The 19,164-nt window shown below is 36.1% G+C and overlaps 1 protein-coding gene across 1 annotated transcript in view; it reads left to right on the plus strand.

Annotated features, from left to right (window-relative positions):
* LOC144970045 (pleckstrin homology domain-containing family M member 1-like) overlaps positions 1-19,164 on the plus strand; it is a 59,153-nt gene that overhangs the window by 32,468 nt on the left and 7,521 nt on the right. Inside the window, exons 11-13 of the mRNA XM_078909240.1 lie at positions 14,876-14,972; positions 17,280-17,402; positions 18,821-18,933. Of these exons, the coding sequence (XP_078765366.1) occupies positions 14,876-14,972; positions 17,280-17,402; positions 18,821-18,933 (333 nt within the window). The remainder of the gene's footprint in view (positions 1-14,875; positions 14,973-17,279; positions 17,403-18,820; positions 18,934-19,164) is intronic.

The following is a 19,164-nucleotide window of genomic DNA, read 5'->3' on the forward strand; positions in this document are numbered from 1 at the left end:
ATGCGTCCACCATTTGTTGTCCTGAGAGAGAGAGAGAGAGAGAGAGAGAGAGAGAGAGAGAGAGAGAGAGAGAGAGAGAGAGAGAGAGAGAGAGAGAGAGGACCCTTTCAATACCCATCACTACATACACATAGGTACTTATCTACACCCAAGTTGATTGAGTAATATGTTTGAAATGAGGCATATTATATCAAAGGACACAAAGCTAAGACCAGAATTGTTTTTGTAATATTTGTCACCACTCCGATCCCTGGCCACGGTCAACATCTCTTGACTTTCTAAAAAACCGTCGTACTTAATCCACAACCGTTTAGTCTAGAACACACTACAGATTCCATATTGGTTTTCTCCTATAGTGGGCGGAGAGACTATTGCTGTCTCTTCTAAATTCCCATGTATCTGTTTTCCTTTTCCTCGTTGCTTTCTGTACTTGTCTTCGTTTTATTCTGACCCTGGCCGGAGTCCTTGGCTGAGAGGGAAGCAGTCAAATGTATAGTGTTATTTTTGAGAGAGGACATTTTTCCAAGCCAATATCTCTCTGCTGTGTACCGGAAGTATAGTTTTGAATATTTTTTTTGTTGGGGGGGGGGGGGGGGTGAGGGTATTCCTCTCAGTGGCATCCCGTGCCTGTGTCAGAATGAAACTTTTACTGAGATCTCAAACTAAGTACGTACACTAACGGTTTGTTCTTGGAATCAACCCCTTCCCCCCTCCCCCTTTAAACCAATCCCCTTTGTCTCTATTTTTCATGAGTGCTTTTATTTAATTGTAAATCTAGACTAGCATTTATTTTTCGAATTTTCCTTTCTCTTCTTTTTTTTCTGGCGCTGAAACGACGATTAGTGGATGTTGCGCTATATAAAATGTCAGCTTTTTTGAATACACGACCCAAATGTGTTTTGAACTCGTTGTTTAATATTATATTTTGACTGTAACGTTATCATTAGTTATCTTTCTTATCTTATCACCCAACAATGGTATGCCTAGTGTTATGTCGTCATTTTATAAATATTATGGCTTTTTACTGGGTTAAAAAAATCATTTTATTTATTTATTTATTTTATTTTTGTTGCAAGCATCTTCATATTCCCCGCACTCCTCCCCCTTCCCCTAGGACCAGATTTGTAATTGTTATTGTAATCTTTGTCACCAATCCGATCCCTGGCCACGGTCAACATCTCTTGATTTTTTAAAAATTATTTAATTAATTAATTAATTAATTAATTTTAATTTTGTTTGTTTGAATATTAATGTGACACAAGCAGTTGCAATCATCCATATAATATATACACAGTCACACGTGGTCTTCTTTGATTCATAATAAAGTGCCATCCTTTGATCTTTTCGGGTTGATAATAAGTGTGAGACAATGGCGTTGTCGCCAGATGTACAATGTAGGCACAATCAGCCAATCAGCCAGATAGACTGTCTGACTGGGATGTTGTTGTTGTTGTTGTTGTTGTTGTTGTTGTCGTTATCAACCTTGACCTTGCAATGTGCTTGTGTGCTTACATAACTAATCTACGTCCAAACAAGTACTTTATTCTATATAGATATCTACGGCTATGCGGTATAGTGGTATGACACTCGCTTTCGGAGAGGAAGGTCCTGGGTTCGAGCCTCGCTTGGCGCATAGTTGAGTCCTTGGAGAAGGCTCTTTACTCGCATTCTCTCACCGTACTCAAGTGTAAAATGAGTACCTGACAGTTAACAGATTTGTATAAGAAATATTAAGGTGAGGTTGTTGGAAGGGTATGATAAAATAGTATGATTCTTGAACTCGTGTGCTTGAAATTCACTCAACCCGACGCGCACTTCTTTGCAGGTCTGATGATCCTTTTTATTTTGGGCTCATTGTTGTAATGGAAATCTTTTTTTTTAAATGACGCAAAATTTTGTCCATTACAATAATGTTAAACTAGGCCTGTAAGTGGGTTCGGATGTCAGACCTGCATATATGTACATCGACATAGGGTTAAGCGAGTTAAGCACAACGATATAATACCGTTTTGAGACGATGGGTCACGAATAATATGAACGCTATGAAACACAATGATAGGTGAGTGACCAAAAAATAAAACGCATTTCCTTTACTACTTCGTACGTAAGAGAGAGAGAGAGAGAGAGAGAGAGAGAGAGAGAGAGGATTGAAAGAGAGAGATAGGGGGAGGAAGGGAGAGATACAGAGAGGGAGGGGAGGGAGAGAAACAGAGAGAGGAGGGAGAAAGGGAGAGAGAGAGAAGGGGGGGGGGTGGAGAGAGAGAGAAGGGGGGGGGGGGGGGGAGAGAGAGAGAGAGAGAGAGAGAGAGAGAGAGAGAGAGAGAGAGAGAGAGAGAGAGAGAGTTTGTGTGTGTCAATTTTTACAATCTCGTCGTCAAAGTGCCTCAAGTTTATTGTAATAATAATGTTATTATCAGTATTTTAGTTAATGCGTCGGCGGTGTTTGATGGGGTCATTGATTACGTTTATGAAGTGTGTGTTGTATATAATATTTATGTTGTTTGCTTTGCTGTGACACGGTGTGTAGTAATGTTGATACAGTGTGTTGTTGACAGAGTTTTATTTTTGTTTTTGTTTCATTGACATGTCTTTGGCTTAAGATTCAAATTAATGACGAGTTTTTCTATGTAAGGACTGAGTGAGCCGACAGATAGTCTTGGTGCTACGTATCGTTTATATAGGAGGTCTTGGTGCTACGTGTCCTTTATATGGGAGGTCTTGGTGCTACGTATCGTTTATATAGGAGGTCTTGGTGCTACGCATCGTTTATATAGGAGGTCTTGGTGCTACGTGTCCTTTATATGGGAGGTCTTGGTGCTACGTGTCCTTTATATAGGAGGCCATTTCTAACGAGTTTATTGCCCAAGTCTAGAAAACACGCATTTAAATAATTTGGTCAGAAAACTCGTCCTTCAAATATCGATGGATTTAATGTGTCCTCATCTTGACAAAATATTCTCAAACCTGGGACTTCGCGAAGTCTTCCATAGAGTCCCAGGACTGATAGTTGTAGCCGAGATGAAGGTCATTTAAATCGATCGATATTTGAAGGACGAGTTTTATGGCCAACTTTTAAAAGTACGTCTTTATTCAAACGACGACCGTTTTTAAAAGTACGTCTTTATTCAAACGACGACCGTTTTAAAAGTACGTCTTTATTCAAACGACGACCGTTTTAAAAGTACGTCTTTATTCAAACTACGCCCGTTTTAAAAGTACGTCTTTATTCAAACTACGCCCGTTTTAAAAGTACGTCTTTATTCAAACTACGCCCGTTTTAAAAGTACGTCTTTATTCAAACGACGACCGTTTTAAAAGTACGTCTTTATTCAAACGACGACCGTTTTAAAAGTACGTCTTTATTCAAACGACGACCGTTTTAAAAGTACGTCTTTATTCAAACGACGACCGTTTTAAAAGTACGTCTTTATTCAAACTACGACCGTTTTAAAAGTACGTCTTTATTCAAACGACGACCGTTTTTAAAAAGTACGTCTTTATTCAAACAACGACCGTTAACTTGTTACACTTGTCACCCTTTGAAGACTTCGATTAGTTTTCACGCGAATACGAAATGTCTGAAAATCTTCATGTGTAAATAGTTGATAGGGTTCGTGTTTCAATGCGGACCAATTGTTTGATTTCGGTAATTGTTTACATATTATAATCACCGTTTATATATATATATATATATATGTTGCTGTTTTGATGGGATATTGAAAAATAATCAAAAAACAAAACTCAAGTGTACAAGTCTATATCATTGTTTTAATCAGTCGCAACTATCTCACTGAACAGACCAATTATATTTTTGGGGTTTTGGAAAAGCTTCGAGCAGGTTCTCAAGACGTGATATTCTAATCGTAAACATTTCCCTGCCATGACACCTCGAGCATGTGAAAAATGATTAAAAAAATGAAAATCGTAGCAACTGTAACATGGCTGCTGTCGTCTGTAAAACCAACCAGGATTTTGTAGATTATTATCGTTGTCATTCTGGAAGATTCTTTGATGTGTTTTTTTTGTGTGGTGATCAATAGGAAACATACGAAGAGTGGTTTTCTAAAACTTTTTAACTCTGTCACATTTTGACATTTTGAAGATTAATTCCCATCAAATTTCTCATTCAGTCTATTATTATTTCATCATATTTAAATTCCAAATTGACACAAATCTAAGGACATTTTTTTTTGGGTGCCAATTGATGTTTAAAGTAAAGTTTACATTTCAAATTATCTCACGGATCGAAAATCTCAAAATCTCAAATCGTTAATGAGTTTTGGAAAAGCAGCCTTCGTATCACGATAATAATGCTGACGGATTCCACGAGCTGTAACGTCAAATATAGGCTGATTTCCCCAAAGGTAAGATGGTCAATTGGCGTTACTTTCACTACCAACCAACACGGTGAATGTCTCGAGCCGACGTGTACAAATTGGCAGGTCTGATAGCCCAATCCAATTTGTTATGGTCTCATTGCTGTAATTGAAATACACCCAAACCAACGCAAAATGTTGTCCATTACAATTTTAAAACAGGCCCATAATGCCGTTCGTCTATCAGACCTGCCAATATGTGCACCTAGTCTCGAGTGCATGAAAAATAAAATTAATTCGAATAATCTCGATGGTCATGGCTGTATTCTTGGAACGTATTTTATTCTTATAGAATATTTGATTTCTTGTTGTTGTTGTAGTGATTTGTGGAAAACCTATAGTAGTATTGACCAACTGCCATGAGCTGTACAATCAAATATAAGGTGATATCGCCAAAGGTAAGGCGTCCAATAACACAATAAATATAAACCTCATCAACCATCACCCCATTATCTGTCCATCCCTCGGGACGCTAGTAAATTGTTTGTTTGTTTGTTTGTTTGTTTTAGATCAGCCCACATTTTATTTATTTACACTTTATCATTAGCACCATTATCTATGTACCAACTGTTTTTTTTAAAGTAAAGAAGAAAACAACAACAAACAAACGTTGGCATCTTGTGGATGATGCAGACCGCGACCATTTACCATCATCATCATTATCTTCATCATCATCATATCATCATCATCATCTTCGTCATCGTGATCATCATCATCATCATTATCATTGTCGTCGTCGTTGTCATCATCATCATCGTCGTCGTCATCATCATCATCATCCTTGTCGTCGTCATCATCATCAACATCATCACAGAACAAACAAAACAATTTGCTCTTTTTTCGAAACTATTTTTTTTTGGTTTCATTTTAACGTGAATTCTCTGAAATCCTATTTAATCCAAATGATTTACAAATTATTGATGGATTTGCCAATCCAGAATTTCTCATGAATTATTTAAAATTAGTTTCTGCTTCACTCGCCGCTCTTTTGTGCTTAGATGGTCTGGCGCTTAACGCAGCTTTTTGGTTGTGAATTTCTTCTAGATGATCCCAAGCTAAAGTAAGTCCTAATTATCCCAAGTTAAAATTCAATTGTGATAATCCAAAGATTAACTCAGTCCTAACAAGAAGGTAAATTCAATATTAACAAGAAGGTAAATTCAATATTAACAAGAAGGTAAATTCAATATTAATAACCATTGTCTTAATAATCTCAATTTAAATTCGATGTAAATGATCTCAATGTAAATTCGGTGTAAATGATACCAAGCTAAATGCAGCGTAAATGGTACCAAGCTAAATTCAGTGTAAATGGTTCCAAGCTAAATTCAGTGTAAATGGTACCAAGCTAAATTCAGTGTAAATGGTACCAAGCTAAATTCAGTGTAAATGGTACCAAGCTAAATTCAGTGTAAATGATACCAAGCTAAATTCAGTGTAAATGGTACCAAGCTAAATTCAGTGTAAATGTTACCAAGGTAAATTCAGTGTAAATGATACCAAGCTAAATTCAGTGTAAATGGTACCAAGCTAAATTCAGTGTAAATGGTACCAAGCTAAATTCAGTGTAAATGGTACCAAGCTAAATTCAGTGTAAATGATACCAAGCTAAATTCAGTGTAAATGGTACCAAGCTAAATTCAGTGTAAATGATACCAAGCTAAATTCAGTGTAAATGGTACCAAGCTAAATTCAGTGTAAATGATACCAAGCTAAATTCAGTGTAAATGATACCAAGCTAAATTCAGTGTAAATGGTACCAAGCTAAATTCAGTGTCAATGATACCAAGCTATTTTCAGTGTCAATGATACCAAGCTAAATTCAGTGTCAATGATACCAAGCTAAATTCAGTGTAAATGGTACCAAGCTAAATTCAGTGTAAATGGTACCAAGCTAAATTCAGTATAAATGATACCAAGCTAAATTCAGTGTAAATGATACCAAGTTAAATTCAGTGTAAATGGTACCAAGCTAAATTCAGTGTAAATGGTACCAAGCTAAATTCAGTGTAAATGGTACCAAGCTAAATTCAGTGTAAATGGTACCAAGCTAAATTCAGTGTAAATGGTACCAAGCTAAATTCAGTGTAAATGATACCAAGCTAAATTCAGTGTAAATGGTACCAAGCTAAATTCAGTGTAAATGGTACCAAGCTAAATTCAGTGTAAATGATACCAAGCTAAATTCAGTGTAAATGATACCAAGCTAAATTCAGTGTAAATGGTACCAAGCTAAATTCAGTGTAAATGGTACCAAGCTAAATTCAGTGTAAATGGTACCAAGCTAAATTCAGTGTAAATGGTACCAAGCTAAATTCAGTGTAAATGGTACCAAGCTAAATTCAGTGTAAATGGTACCAAGCTAAATTCAGTGTAAATGGTACCAAGCTAAATTCAGTGTAAATGGTACCAAGCTAAATTCAGTGTAAATGGTACCAAGCTAAATTCAGTGTAAATGGTACCAAGCTAAATTCAGTGTAAATGGTACCAAGCTAAATTCAGTGTAAATGGTACCAAGCTAAATTCAGTGTAAATGGTACCAAGCTAAATTCAGTGTAAATGATACCAAGCTAAATTCAGTGTAAATGATACCAAGCTAAATTCAGTGTAAATGGTACCAAGCTAAATTCAGTGTAAATGGTACCAAGCTAAATTCAGTGTAAATGGTACCAAGCTAAATTCAGTGTAAATGATACCAAGCTAAATTCAGTGTAAATGGTACCAAGCTAAATTCAGTGTAAATGGTACCAAGCTAAATTCAGTGTAAATGATACCAAGCTAAATTCAGTGTAAATGATACCAAGCTAAATTCAGTGTAAATGGTACCAAGCTAAATTCAGTGTAAATGGTACCAAGCTAAATTCAGTGTAAATGGTACCAAGCTAAATTCAGTGTAAATGGTACCAAGCTAAATTCAGTGTAAATGGTACCAAGCTAAATTCAGTGTAAATGGTACCAAGCTAAATTCAGTGTAAATGGTACCAAGCTAAATTCAGTGTAAATGGTACCAAGCTAAATTCAGTGTAAATGGTACCAAGCTAAATTCAGTGTAAATGGTACCAAGCTAAATTCAGTGTAAATGGTACCAAGCTAAATTCAGTGTAAATGGTACCAAGCTAAATTCAGTGTAAATGATACCAAGCTAAATTCAGTGTAAATGATACCAAGCTAAATTCAGTGTAAATGGTACCAAGCTAAATTCAGTGTAAATGGTACCAAGCTAAATTCAGTGTAAATGATACCAAGCTAAATGCAGCGTAAATGGTATCAAGCTAAATTCAGTGTAAATGGTACCAAGCTAAATTCAGTGTAAATGGTACCAAGCTAAATTCAGTGTAAATGGTACCAAGCTAAATTCAGTGTAAATGGTACCAAGTTAAATTCAGTGTAAATGATACCAAGCTAAATTCAGTGTAAATGGTACCAAGCTAAATTCATTGTAAATGATACCAAGCTAAATTCAGTGTAAATGGTACCAAGCTAAATTCAGTGTAAATGATACCAAGCTAAATTCAGTGTAAATGATACCAAGCTAAATTCAGTGTAAATGGTACCAAGCTAAATTCAGTGTAAATGATACCAAGCTAAATTCAGTGTAAATGGTACCAAGCTAAATTCAGTGTAAATGATACCAAGCTAAATTCAGTGTAAATGGTACCAAGCTAAATTCAGTGTAAATGATACCAAGCTAAATTCAGTGTAAATGATACCAAGCTAAATTCAGTGTAAATGGTACCAAGCTAAATTCAGTGTAAATGGTACCAAGCTAAATTCAGTGTAAATGGAACCAAGCTAAATTCAGTGTAAATGGTACCAAGCTAAATTCAGTGTAAATGATACCAAGCTAAATTCAGTGTAAATGGTACCAAGCTAAATTCAGTGTAAATGGTACCAAGCTAAATTCAGTGTAAATGGTACCAAGCTAAATTCAGTGTAAATGGTACCAAGCTAAATTCAGTGTAAATGGTACCAAGCTAAATTCAGTGTAAATGATACCAAGCTAAATTCAGTGTAATTGGTACCAAGCTAAATTCAGTGTAAATGATACCAAGCTAAATTCAGTGTAAATGGTACCAAGCTAAATTCAGTGTAAATGGTACCAAGCTAAATTCAGTGTAAATGGTACCAAGCTAAATTCAGTGTAAATGACACCAAGCTAAATTCAGTGTAAATGGTACCAAGCTAAATTCAGTGTAAATGATACCAAGCTAAATTCAGTGTACATGATACCAAGCTAAATTCAGTGTAAATGGTACCAAGCTAAATTCAGTGTAAATGATACCAAGCTAAATTCAGTGTAAATGATACCAAGCTAAATTCAGTGTAAATGGTACCAAGCTAAATTCAGTGTAAATGGTACCAAGCTAAATTCAGTGTAAATGGCAAGCTTAAGGACCACGGTCCTACGGTCCTTGGGAAATGAAGACCGCAAGGACCGGTCCTAGGACCGGTCCTTTTCGACATTGAACATTCCTGAGAGACTGTTGGAAATTCGAACCGGTTTGACCTTTGAGAGCGTGGGATCGTTCATTCTTGAACCGTTAAAGACCGCTACACGATGAAAACCGTGGCCTACAGGAGTAAAACACACGGAGTAGTCACACTCATTTCAAATTGTAACCTAATTAGAGAAGAGGGGTGATGCCTTCTTTATTTGCTCACCGTACTTCATTGTTACTTCGATAATTTAATAAAATTTGAAATTTATCCCCATTAACGGAGATAATGGCATCGCCCAAGGCGTTGATCGAGTTGTTCGTGGCGTTGATACACACACGCAACTCCTACCCCCCCCCTCCCCCCCCCCCACACACACACATTAGAGGGCAGCGAGCATTGAAGAGTAAGAGAGAGACGTGAAGTTATAATAAGAGGGGGTGGATGAGGTGATAAGAGGGGTCGATGGTGACTTTTCACCAGATCTAACAAATTCAGCTACCCATTCATTGCTGAGTAGACAGGGATTCAGAAAAAAATCGACTGCACCCGGGATCGATCTCTGGCCCTTTGCGTATAAAGAGAGTGCTCTATCAACTGAGATATCGGGGTCCCCAAATATTCTATTGGACTTTTTTAAAATTCAGACGTTATAACTGGGTTTTTTGGAAGGAAGAAACTAATGAAACTCATATTATTTGATTAGTAAAAACACCAGACGAAATTTTAATATTATTGTATTATTTTAAATGACAACACTGCGATAGAAAGGAGTGGTGACAAGAGATGGACAAAAGAAAACAAAAAATCGGATTTGCTACTTGCTAGGTTCGAACACACACACACACACACACACACACACACACATACTCACACAAACGCACACATCTTTTGTAGTCACATACATTTCAAACAATAACCCATTAGAGAAGAGGGGTCATGCCTTCACCATTGATCATTGTCATTGCGATCATTATGGTGTAGTAAATTTTGAAATTTACCCCGTATAATGGAATCGTCCAAGGCGTGCGCCTCCTGTTCCCCCATCTCACACACGAAAGGGCGGTTTGCGGAGTGGAGGTTGGTTGTCGTCTGCCTGTATGGTCGTCTGTGTCGTTTAGTGTATGGCAAAGGGGGGTGGATGCGATTAATTAAGTGGGATGGGTGGTGATTGGTGGAAGATAGGCAACCGAAGCAACGAATCGCTGGGGAAGTAGTAGGCTATGGCGCGAGACCGTAGGACCGTGGTCCTTGCAAGGACCGCCCCGCACTAGTTGAAAGGTGATAAGAAGTGAGGACCGGCGCCGGTCTTCCCCTCTGGGACCGGTCTTCGGTTCACAGCTAAAAGACCGTCGGACCGCGGTCCAGACCGGTCTTCAGCGCGGCACTAGTACCAAGCTAAATTCAGTGTAAATGGTACCAAGCTAAATTCAGTGTAAATGGTACCAAGCTAAATTCAGTGTAAATGGTACCAAGCTAAATTCAGTGTAAATGGTACCAAGCTAAATTCATTGTAAATGGTACCAAGCTAAATTCCTTGTAAATGGTACCAAGCTAAATTCAGTGTAAATGGTACCAAGCTAAATTCAGTGTCAATGATACCAAGCTATTTTCAGTGTCAATGATACCAAGCTAAATTCAGTGTCAATGATACCAAGCTAAATTCAGTGTAAATGATACCAAGCTAAATTCAGTGTAAATGGTACCAAGCTAAATTCAGTGTAAATGGTACCAAGCTAAATTCAGTATAAATGATACCAAGCTAAATTCAGTGTAAATGATACCAAGCTAAATTCAGTGTAAATGGTACCAAGCTAAATTCAGTGTAAATGGTACCTAGCTAAATTCAGTGTAAATGGTACCAAGCTAAATTCAGTGTAAATGGTACCAAGCTAAATTCAGTGTAAATGGTACCAAGCTAAATTCAGTGTAAATGGTACCAAGCTAAATTCAGTGTAAATGGTACCAAGCTAAATTCAGTGTAAATGGTACCAAGCTAAATTCAGTGTAAATGGTACCAAGCTAAATTCAGTGTAAATGATACCAAGCTAAATTCAGTGTAAATGATACCAAGCTAAATTCAGTGTAAATGGTACCAAGCTAAATTCAGTGTAAATGGTACCAAGCTAAATTCAGTGTAAATGATACCAAGCTAAATGCAGCGTAAATGGTACCAAGCTGAATTCAGTGTAAATGGTACCAAGCTAAATTCAGTGTAAATGGTACCAAGCTAAATTCAGTGTAAATGGTACCAAGCTAAATTCAGTGTAAATGGTACCAAGCTAAATTCAGTGTAAATGGTACCAAGCTAAATTCATTGTAAATGGTACCAAGCTAAATTCCTTGTAAATGGTACCAAGCTAAATTCAGTGTAAATGGTACCAAGCTAAATTCAGTGTCAATGATACCAAGCTATTTTCAGTGTCAATGATACCAAGCTAAATTCAGTGTCAATGATACCAAGCTAAATTCAGTGTAAATGATACCAAGCTAAATTCAGTGTAAATGGTACCAAGCTAAATTCAGTGTAAATGGTACCAAGCTAAATTCAGTATAAATGATACCAAGCTAAATTCAGTGTAAATGATACCAAGCTAAATTCAGTGTAAATGGTACCAAGCTAAATTCAGTGTAAATGGTACCTAGCTAAATTCAGTGTAAATGGTACCAAGCTAAATTCAGTGTAAATGGTACCAAGCTAAATTCAGTGTAAATGGTACCAAGCTAAATTCAGTGTAAATGGTACCAAGCTAAATTCAGTGTAAATGGTACCAAGCTAAATTCAGTGTAAATGGTACCAAGCTAAATTCAGTGTAAATGATACCAAGCTAAATTCAGTGTAAATGATACCAAGCTAAATTCAGTGTAAATGGTACCAAGCTAAATTCAGTGTAAATGGTACCAAGCTAAATTCAGTGTAAATGATACCAAGCTAAATGCAGCGTAAATGGTACCAAGCTGAATTCAGTGTAAATGGTACCAAGCTAAATTCAGTGTAAATGGTACCAAGCTAAATTCAGTGTAAATGGTACCAAGCTAAATTCAGTGTAAATGGTACCAAGCTAAATTCAGTGTAAATGATACCAAGCTAAATTCAGTGTAAATGGTACCAAGCTAAATTCAGTGTAAATGGTACCAAGCTAAATTCAGTGTAAATGGTACCAAGCTAAATTCAGTGTAAATGGTACCAAGCTAAATTCAGTGTAAATGGTACCAAGCTAAATTCAGTGTAAATGGTACCAAGCTAAATTCAGTGTAAATGGTACCAAGCTAAATTCAGTGTAAATGATACCAAGCTAAATTCAGTGTAAATGGTACCAAGCTAAATTCAGTGTAAATGATACCAAGCTAAATTCAGTGTAAATGATACCAAGCTAAATTCAGTGTAAATGGTACCAAGCTAAATTCAGTGTAAATGATACCAAGCTAAATTCAGTGTAAATGGTACCAAGCTAAATTCAGTGTAAATGGTACCAAGCTAAATTCAGTGTAAATGGTACCAAGCTAAATTCAGTGTAAATGGTACCAAGCTAAATTCAGTGTAAATGGTACAAAGCTAAATTCAGTGTAAATGGTACCAAGCTAAATTCAGTGTAAATGGTACCAAGCTAAATTCAGTGTAAATGGTACCAAGCTAAATTCAGTGTAAATGATACCAAGCTAAATTCAGTGTATGATACCAAGCTAAATTCAGTGTAAATGGTACCAAGCTAAATTCAGTGTAAATGGTACCAAGCTAAATTCAGTGTAAATGGTACCAAGCTAAATTCAGTGTCAATGATACCAAGCTAAATTCAGTGTAAATGATACCAAGCTAAATTCAGGCTTAACGGCCTCAACGTATATTTGACCAGCAATAATGTTTTCAATATAAATTCTGTCGTGATGATTTAAAGATAAACTATATCTTAACTGTGTCAAGCCTTGTTCAGCCTCAATGATCCAAAGATAAACACTTGTTTACATTTACATATCTAGTCCTTTTGGTTCTCGGTTTCAACGTGTTGCATTTGGGAAATATTGACAACTCATTTCTAACCTATATTGTTCATGAGTTGTTTTTTTTCTTTCACTTTTTTTTTGTCCCCCCCCCCCTCTCTTTTTTGTATCACACGTATCTGTACTAGAACGTAGTTACGGCGTTTGGGAATGATGTTTTATTCTAAAATATTATAACCTTTTCATTTAACCGAACACAATACATTCTAAATGATAAAAAAAAAAAGATTTTAAAAACACAAATCAAACAAACATTTGACCAACGTTTTTTTTTAAATTCTTCAAATAAACCGACTGACAGAGTCAGACTGAATATTTCCCAGGGAACCAATCTCTGGTACTACTTTGTTGGTAGTCTGTCGTGCTGAATATTGCTCACAAGCTTGATAGTTTGACTTTGCTGGTCATTGGCCCATAAGGCGGATTTATTTTGGGAAAAACGAGTCAACGTTTGATGGGGAATTTATATAATATATATATATATTTTTAAAAAATTGATAGACCGACTGCTTGGTGCGTAATTTACTTGACGTCACTATCTGGTTGGAACGTCAATTTGTCTAAAACGTGTCAATCCATGACTTTGGTTCTGAAATGTTTCGTGAGTCAAAGTGCAAAATAAAGATTTTACAAATGATATAACATTATATAATAATAAATTATGTATGCTTTTGTTTGCTGGGGTTGAGGGGGGGGGGTGTCATTACACAGTGGATGCCAATGGAGTATGATCCAATGTTTTATGACATATTTCTACTGCATTCATAGAATTGCATGGCATTTTGACTCGCGACATAAAACAAAAAACATCAATCTTACTTGCTTGCTTTTGGTTTGTTTCTTTTCTTTTCCTTTTTCTTATTTTTTATTTCTTTTTCATTTATGTCTGTTGTATGTGGTGGGTTAGGCTGGTTTGCCTCCACACGAACCCTTTCATCTTATAATGTAGAATTTGCCTCCACACGAACCCTTTCATCTTATAATGTAGAATTTGCCTCCACACGAACCCTTTCATCTTATAATGTAGAATTTGCCTCCACACGAACCCTTTCATCTTATAATGTAGAATTTGCCTCCACGCGAACCCTTTCATCTTATAATGTAGAATTCATGAACTTGTGAAATGTTTTGTGGATTTGTTTAACTTGACTATTAATTGTTTTTAACTGTTTTGCCAATCTTATTCTTTATAAAGTGTATCCAAAAATATGTTTATTTTGCGTAACTTTTACACATAGAAATGTTTATCAATCGAATTGAAGTGTTGATGTGTTAAATGTCCAACGTGTTAAAACTGATGGAACACGTTTGAATGATATTACTTCTTGGAGTTTTCATTTTTTATTTTAATTTTCGGAAGTTTGAATCAAAATTGAGCGGAAAAAAGGTGTTTTTTTTTTTAAAAAGGTACTTAAATGGTAATACTCAATTATTTTAAAATGAAAACGATTGAGATAAGCTAAGACTGAATCTCCGACACAGCGATTGTGTCACTTTGTGGTCTGGTGTGGTATGGCACTCCACTTGTGACTTAAAGGTTCCAGGTTCGTGTCCGTTGTGACTGGCGCAAAGTTGAGTCCTTGGAGAAGTAGAGTCTTTTCTCACATTTTTTTCCCCATACTCGGATGTAAACGGAGTACCTGGCCATAAATAACAGCTATTTCTGAATTAAAAACAAAAACAAACAAAAAACAATCTAGATGAATTTTTAAAGTCCATGAATAAATGTATAGAATGAAAATATGAGAATGACTGTGGACTCCGACATATTATCTATGAGTCAGAAGTCATTCAAATATTTGTATTATATATATATATATATATATATATATATATATATATATATATAATATATATATATATATATATATATATATATATATATATATATATTTTTACTGGTCCTTCAATACTAAAGTCGAGCACGTTTATTTAGTGGTTTTTATTTTATACCTTTATATGTGTATATATATATATATATATATATATATATATATATATATATATATATATATAATATCAGTGTGTTTACATGCTATGATTCTATACCAAACTCTCCCCAGACATCTCGTTCCATCTTCCTTTTCCGAATCCCGAGAGAGCATGGACTGAGTCATCAGAATTTTATTTGCCGAGGATGTTCACGGCCCATTGGAATAAGTGAGTCCCTGGAATGGCTTTGTTGTTGTTGTTGGTGTTGTTGTTGTGGTTGTTGGTGTTGTTGTTGTTGTTGTTGTTGTGTTCTTGTTGTTGTTGTTGTTGTTGTTGTTGTTGTTGTTGTTGTCGTCGTCGTCGTTGTCGTTGTTGTTGTTGTTGTTGTTGTTGTCGTTGTCGTTGTTATCGTTGTTGTCGTTGTTGTTGTTGATGTTGTTGTTCTTGTCGTTGTCGTCGTTATTGTTGTTTTTATTGTTGTTGTTTTTATTGTTGCTGTCGTTGTTAATGGCCATCATCTCAGGGGTGTTGTGTGGCTTGTTTTCTTGTGATATGACATTCGGCTTCTGATCTACAAGGTCTCGGGTTTGAATCCCCCTGTGTGGTCCTTGCAAAGTTATGTACTAGGAAAAGACTGTTGTTTGCTCACCATTCTCACAATACTCGGGTGTAAATCGATTACTTGAGTGGTAACAGTGTTATCTCTGTTGCAACACGTTAAGTGTTGCTGTTGGCTTGGGGCCCCCTGGAAAGCGCTTTGAATACATTTAATGTATATTACTTTATATAAATATTTATGTTTTTTTTGCTTTGTTTTTGTTTGTTTTTATGGGGGTTTTTTTTTTCTCTCTCCATGGTTCAACTGAAAAATATGGTTTATTAACAATCCACTGTCTAGACTATTCATGTGGGTTTGAATAATATCATGACTTTCTGGGTGGGGTTCTTGACCTCCCATAGTGGGCAGGGAGGTACTTCCTGTGTCTTCTATCCCTTTATATCTGTTCTACAATTTGCTTTCTGTCTTTGTCTTGGAATGAGATTACTAAGTTTTGCCTTGACCCTGGCTGTGGTGCTTGGCTAGGAGGGAAACAGTCAGATGCATAGTTATTTTTTTGGGAGATTATATTTTTTTCCTTGTAAATCAACTCTCTGTTATGTATTGTTATATTTGTTATTTTGAATTTATAATATAAGCATTTGAGTGTATTCCTCTTAGTGGGGACTTGTGTTGGTGTCTGGATGAGACTTTTAGGCGATATCAAACTAAGTACTTTGACGGGGTGCTCTTAGAACCTACATCTGTTTCCTATTTGAACCAGAGACTGCCTTTTTTCCATTATTTAAGAAACAAATTGTGAAAGCTGTTGGTGATGGTACTGAAGTGACTGATGTTACCTCTAAGAGCTCTAAAGTGACTGAAAGACTTATCCCAATAAATGATAGGACTGCTAATATGGAGGCTATGATCACAGTGAAATTGATCCTGTCCTGATAAGTTGCATTAAAAAATCTCGCAGCAAGTATCATGCTGAGTTGCAAAAACAGAAAGAGGAAAAGGAAAGAAAAAGACAAATGTTTGATCAAGCAGTTGTAAAGGCGCAAACAAGAAAGCAAGCAAAGGCAGTCTGGGAGAAGGCAATTAAAACAGCCTATAAGCTTCATATAAAGAAGCAATCCAAATAGGTTGGGCCCCCACCTAGAAAGAGGCCCAAAACACACTAGTACTCTTCAAGTACTCAAAAGAAGTCATCCTGCCTACTTTCCTGTGGTGCAAGAATGTTCTAGATGAGTTTTCCGTTTTTCCGAGACTTTTCCTCCTTTTTGACTTTATGTGAGTATCATCACTGGAACCAGTTCCCCTTTGTCTTAGCTTTTCTTGGGTGCTTTGAAATTAATTCTAGATCTTATTACTATCCAATTTTCTTCCTTTTTACTGACGCTGATATGACCTTAATGTATAGCAAGCGCTGTAAAACCCTTAAAAACAAACAAACAAAACAATATCATGGCTTTAGTTAGTCGAATGTGTTTTGACTTATAGTACCAGAATGCCAGATGCTGTTATTCTTGATCACTAAAAAAATGGTTTCTGTGCTGTGCTGACGTCATAGTGAATCGGTCCTAGACAAAGCAGAACGAAAAATAGGGGAAAAAAATATTCCCCCCCCCCCCCCCCAACAAAAAATCATTTATAGAAGGAACGAAGTTGACGTTAATCAGCTCTTTGTTATTATTTTTAGACAGCCTGTTGATGATTAGTTCTCACTAAATTAGATCAGTCAAAGTCAAACTATAAACGGTGAAGCTTACGTACAGTTTTCTGTCTTGTTATTTATAATTGGGCCGGCGAATGTTGTGAGTATTTTACCTAGACACATAGCATTAATAATGGGGATCGAACCTCAGACGTCCTGATTACAGGTTAGACATTTTTACCATAATACCACAAAGGTTACCAGTTGGTTTGGCTGTTTAATTAATGTCATACATTTAAAATTTTTTTAAATCGTTCCCCCATTTTCCCCCTTTCAGTCTATGGCCAGCCTCGTCTGTGTGAGTTTGATGGAGGTTTGTATTGTTACGAATGTCATGAAAACAACGAGACAGTGGTACCCTCTTATATCGTCTACAACTGGGACTTTAGTAAAAGAAAAGGTGGGTGACCAGATAGATTGTGTTGTCATTTTGATGTTTGATTATATTCCTTGGGTGGACTTTACCTCTAAAAAAAAAAATAAAGCAGGACAACAAGAGCTCACAAAAATCTCCAGAAATTTGATTAGAAAATTGCGTGGCTTTGAACCCTATGTCTATGGAGTGGCAATTACCCCGATTTCTATAGCACTAAATGGACAATAACAATTGCTTGCTACCCTTTGGGTATGATTCAAGATTATCGCAAAGTACTTCCCACCACGTCTAATGGACTGGCTATCAAATCACTTTTGGGGATTCAGGAAAACAAATCTCCAACTTCAACTTGGATCAATTCTGTTCTCTTTTCGTGCTTTACCAATTTAGCGATTTGGACTCTCTGAGTATTCCATCCGTAACCCTCTCCTTGCCAGCCATAGGACAATCGTCACATTCGTTACGACACAACCAATAATTTTCTCATTCTGATGTCTCTTGTACAACATTTAAAGAAATGATTTGGTTACAGCTATAAATACTAAACACTGTGTTGTTGAGCTCATTTTGCTGAACAACATTCTGTATAGAATGCACTTGTTACTTTTTTTGTTTAAGTAAGAAAAGTCTATTTTTGTGTCGGGTGGGTATAAATTTTTGGAGGTAAGGAGAGGGCTAAGCTTAAGTGTACAGTTTCCTCCAAGATTTCGACTTTCCTCAAAATTAATATAGGCCATACCAGCATAACACTCCCAAATGACATAAAAACAAGAAGAAAAACAAGACATTGACAAGAAGACACGACAACAAATAATCAATTCAAACACCAAGACCAGACACTTGTCTACACTATTTCTCTCACTCCATCCGCCTTTCGTTTGTTGAATGATGAATGAGCTCACTCAAGAATTGATTGAAACTAAAAACAATACAGAATTTATACAAATATATTAGAAATGTGGAAAAATTGGCAAATAGTGAAATGATCACATCTTGTATTTGAAATTTGTGTTTGTGTGTGTGTGAGTGTGTGTGTGTAAGTGTGTGTTGGAATTCATAAATGTGAACTGTAGCTTGGACTACTATCTACAATGACCACGAAGAAGAAGAAGAAGTAGAAGCAGAAGAAGAAGAAGAAGAAGTAGAAGAGAAATAGATATTTTACAGCAATAATAAACAGACAAGCTATTTACAAATGCATTATTGATTTTTTTTTCTCTCTTTTTGCTCCCATTGATTTATAATTGGAGGAATTTCTTTATCTTAAATCATTTGTGTTCCGATATTTATATTTATAAACGATTGTTTACAATTTTATTCGTAGTGGCCATTGACCGAAAGATATTTATATTTATAAACGATTGTATATGATTTTCTTCGTAGTGGCCATTGACCGAAAGAAATTTATATTTATAAATAATTGTTTGCTATTCTTTTCCTAGTGGCCGTGGAAAACTTCAAGTTTCTGCAAGCGTTAGAGGACCAGGCCCTTTATGACTTGGACGAATTGAACCCCAAACTGGAGACGCACGTCCCTGAGATTGGAGCAATCAAGGTAAACAGGACATTGATATATGGACAATACTTTTTACAGTCTGAAGGTCTTGATATATGGACAATACTTTTTACAGTCTGAAGCTTCTGATATATGGACAATACTTTTTACAGTCTGAAGGTCCTGATATATGGACAATACTTTTTACAGTCTGACGGTCCTGACATATGGACAATACTTTTTACAGTCTGAAGGTCCTGACATATGGACAATACTTTTTACAGTCTGAAG

Source organism: Berghia stephanieae, chromosome 4 (assembly GCF_034508935.2).
Source record: "Berghia stephanieae isolate SIO BIC M18660-M18661 chromosome 4, UCSD_Bste_1.3, whole genome shotgun sequence".
NCBI classification, from domain to species: Eukaryota; Metazoa; Mollusca; class Gastropoda; order Nudibranchia; family Aeolidiidae; genus Berghia; species Berghia stephanieae.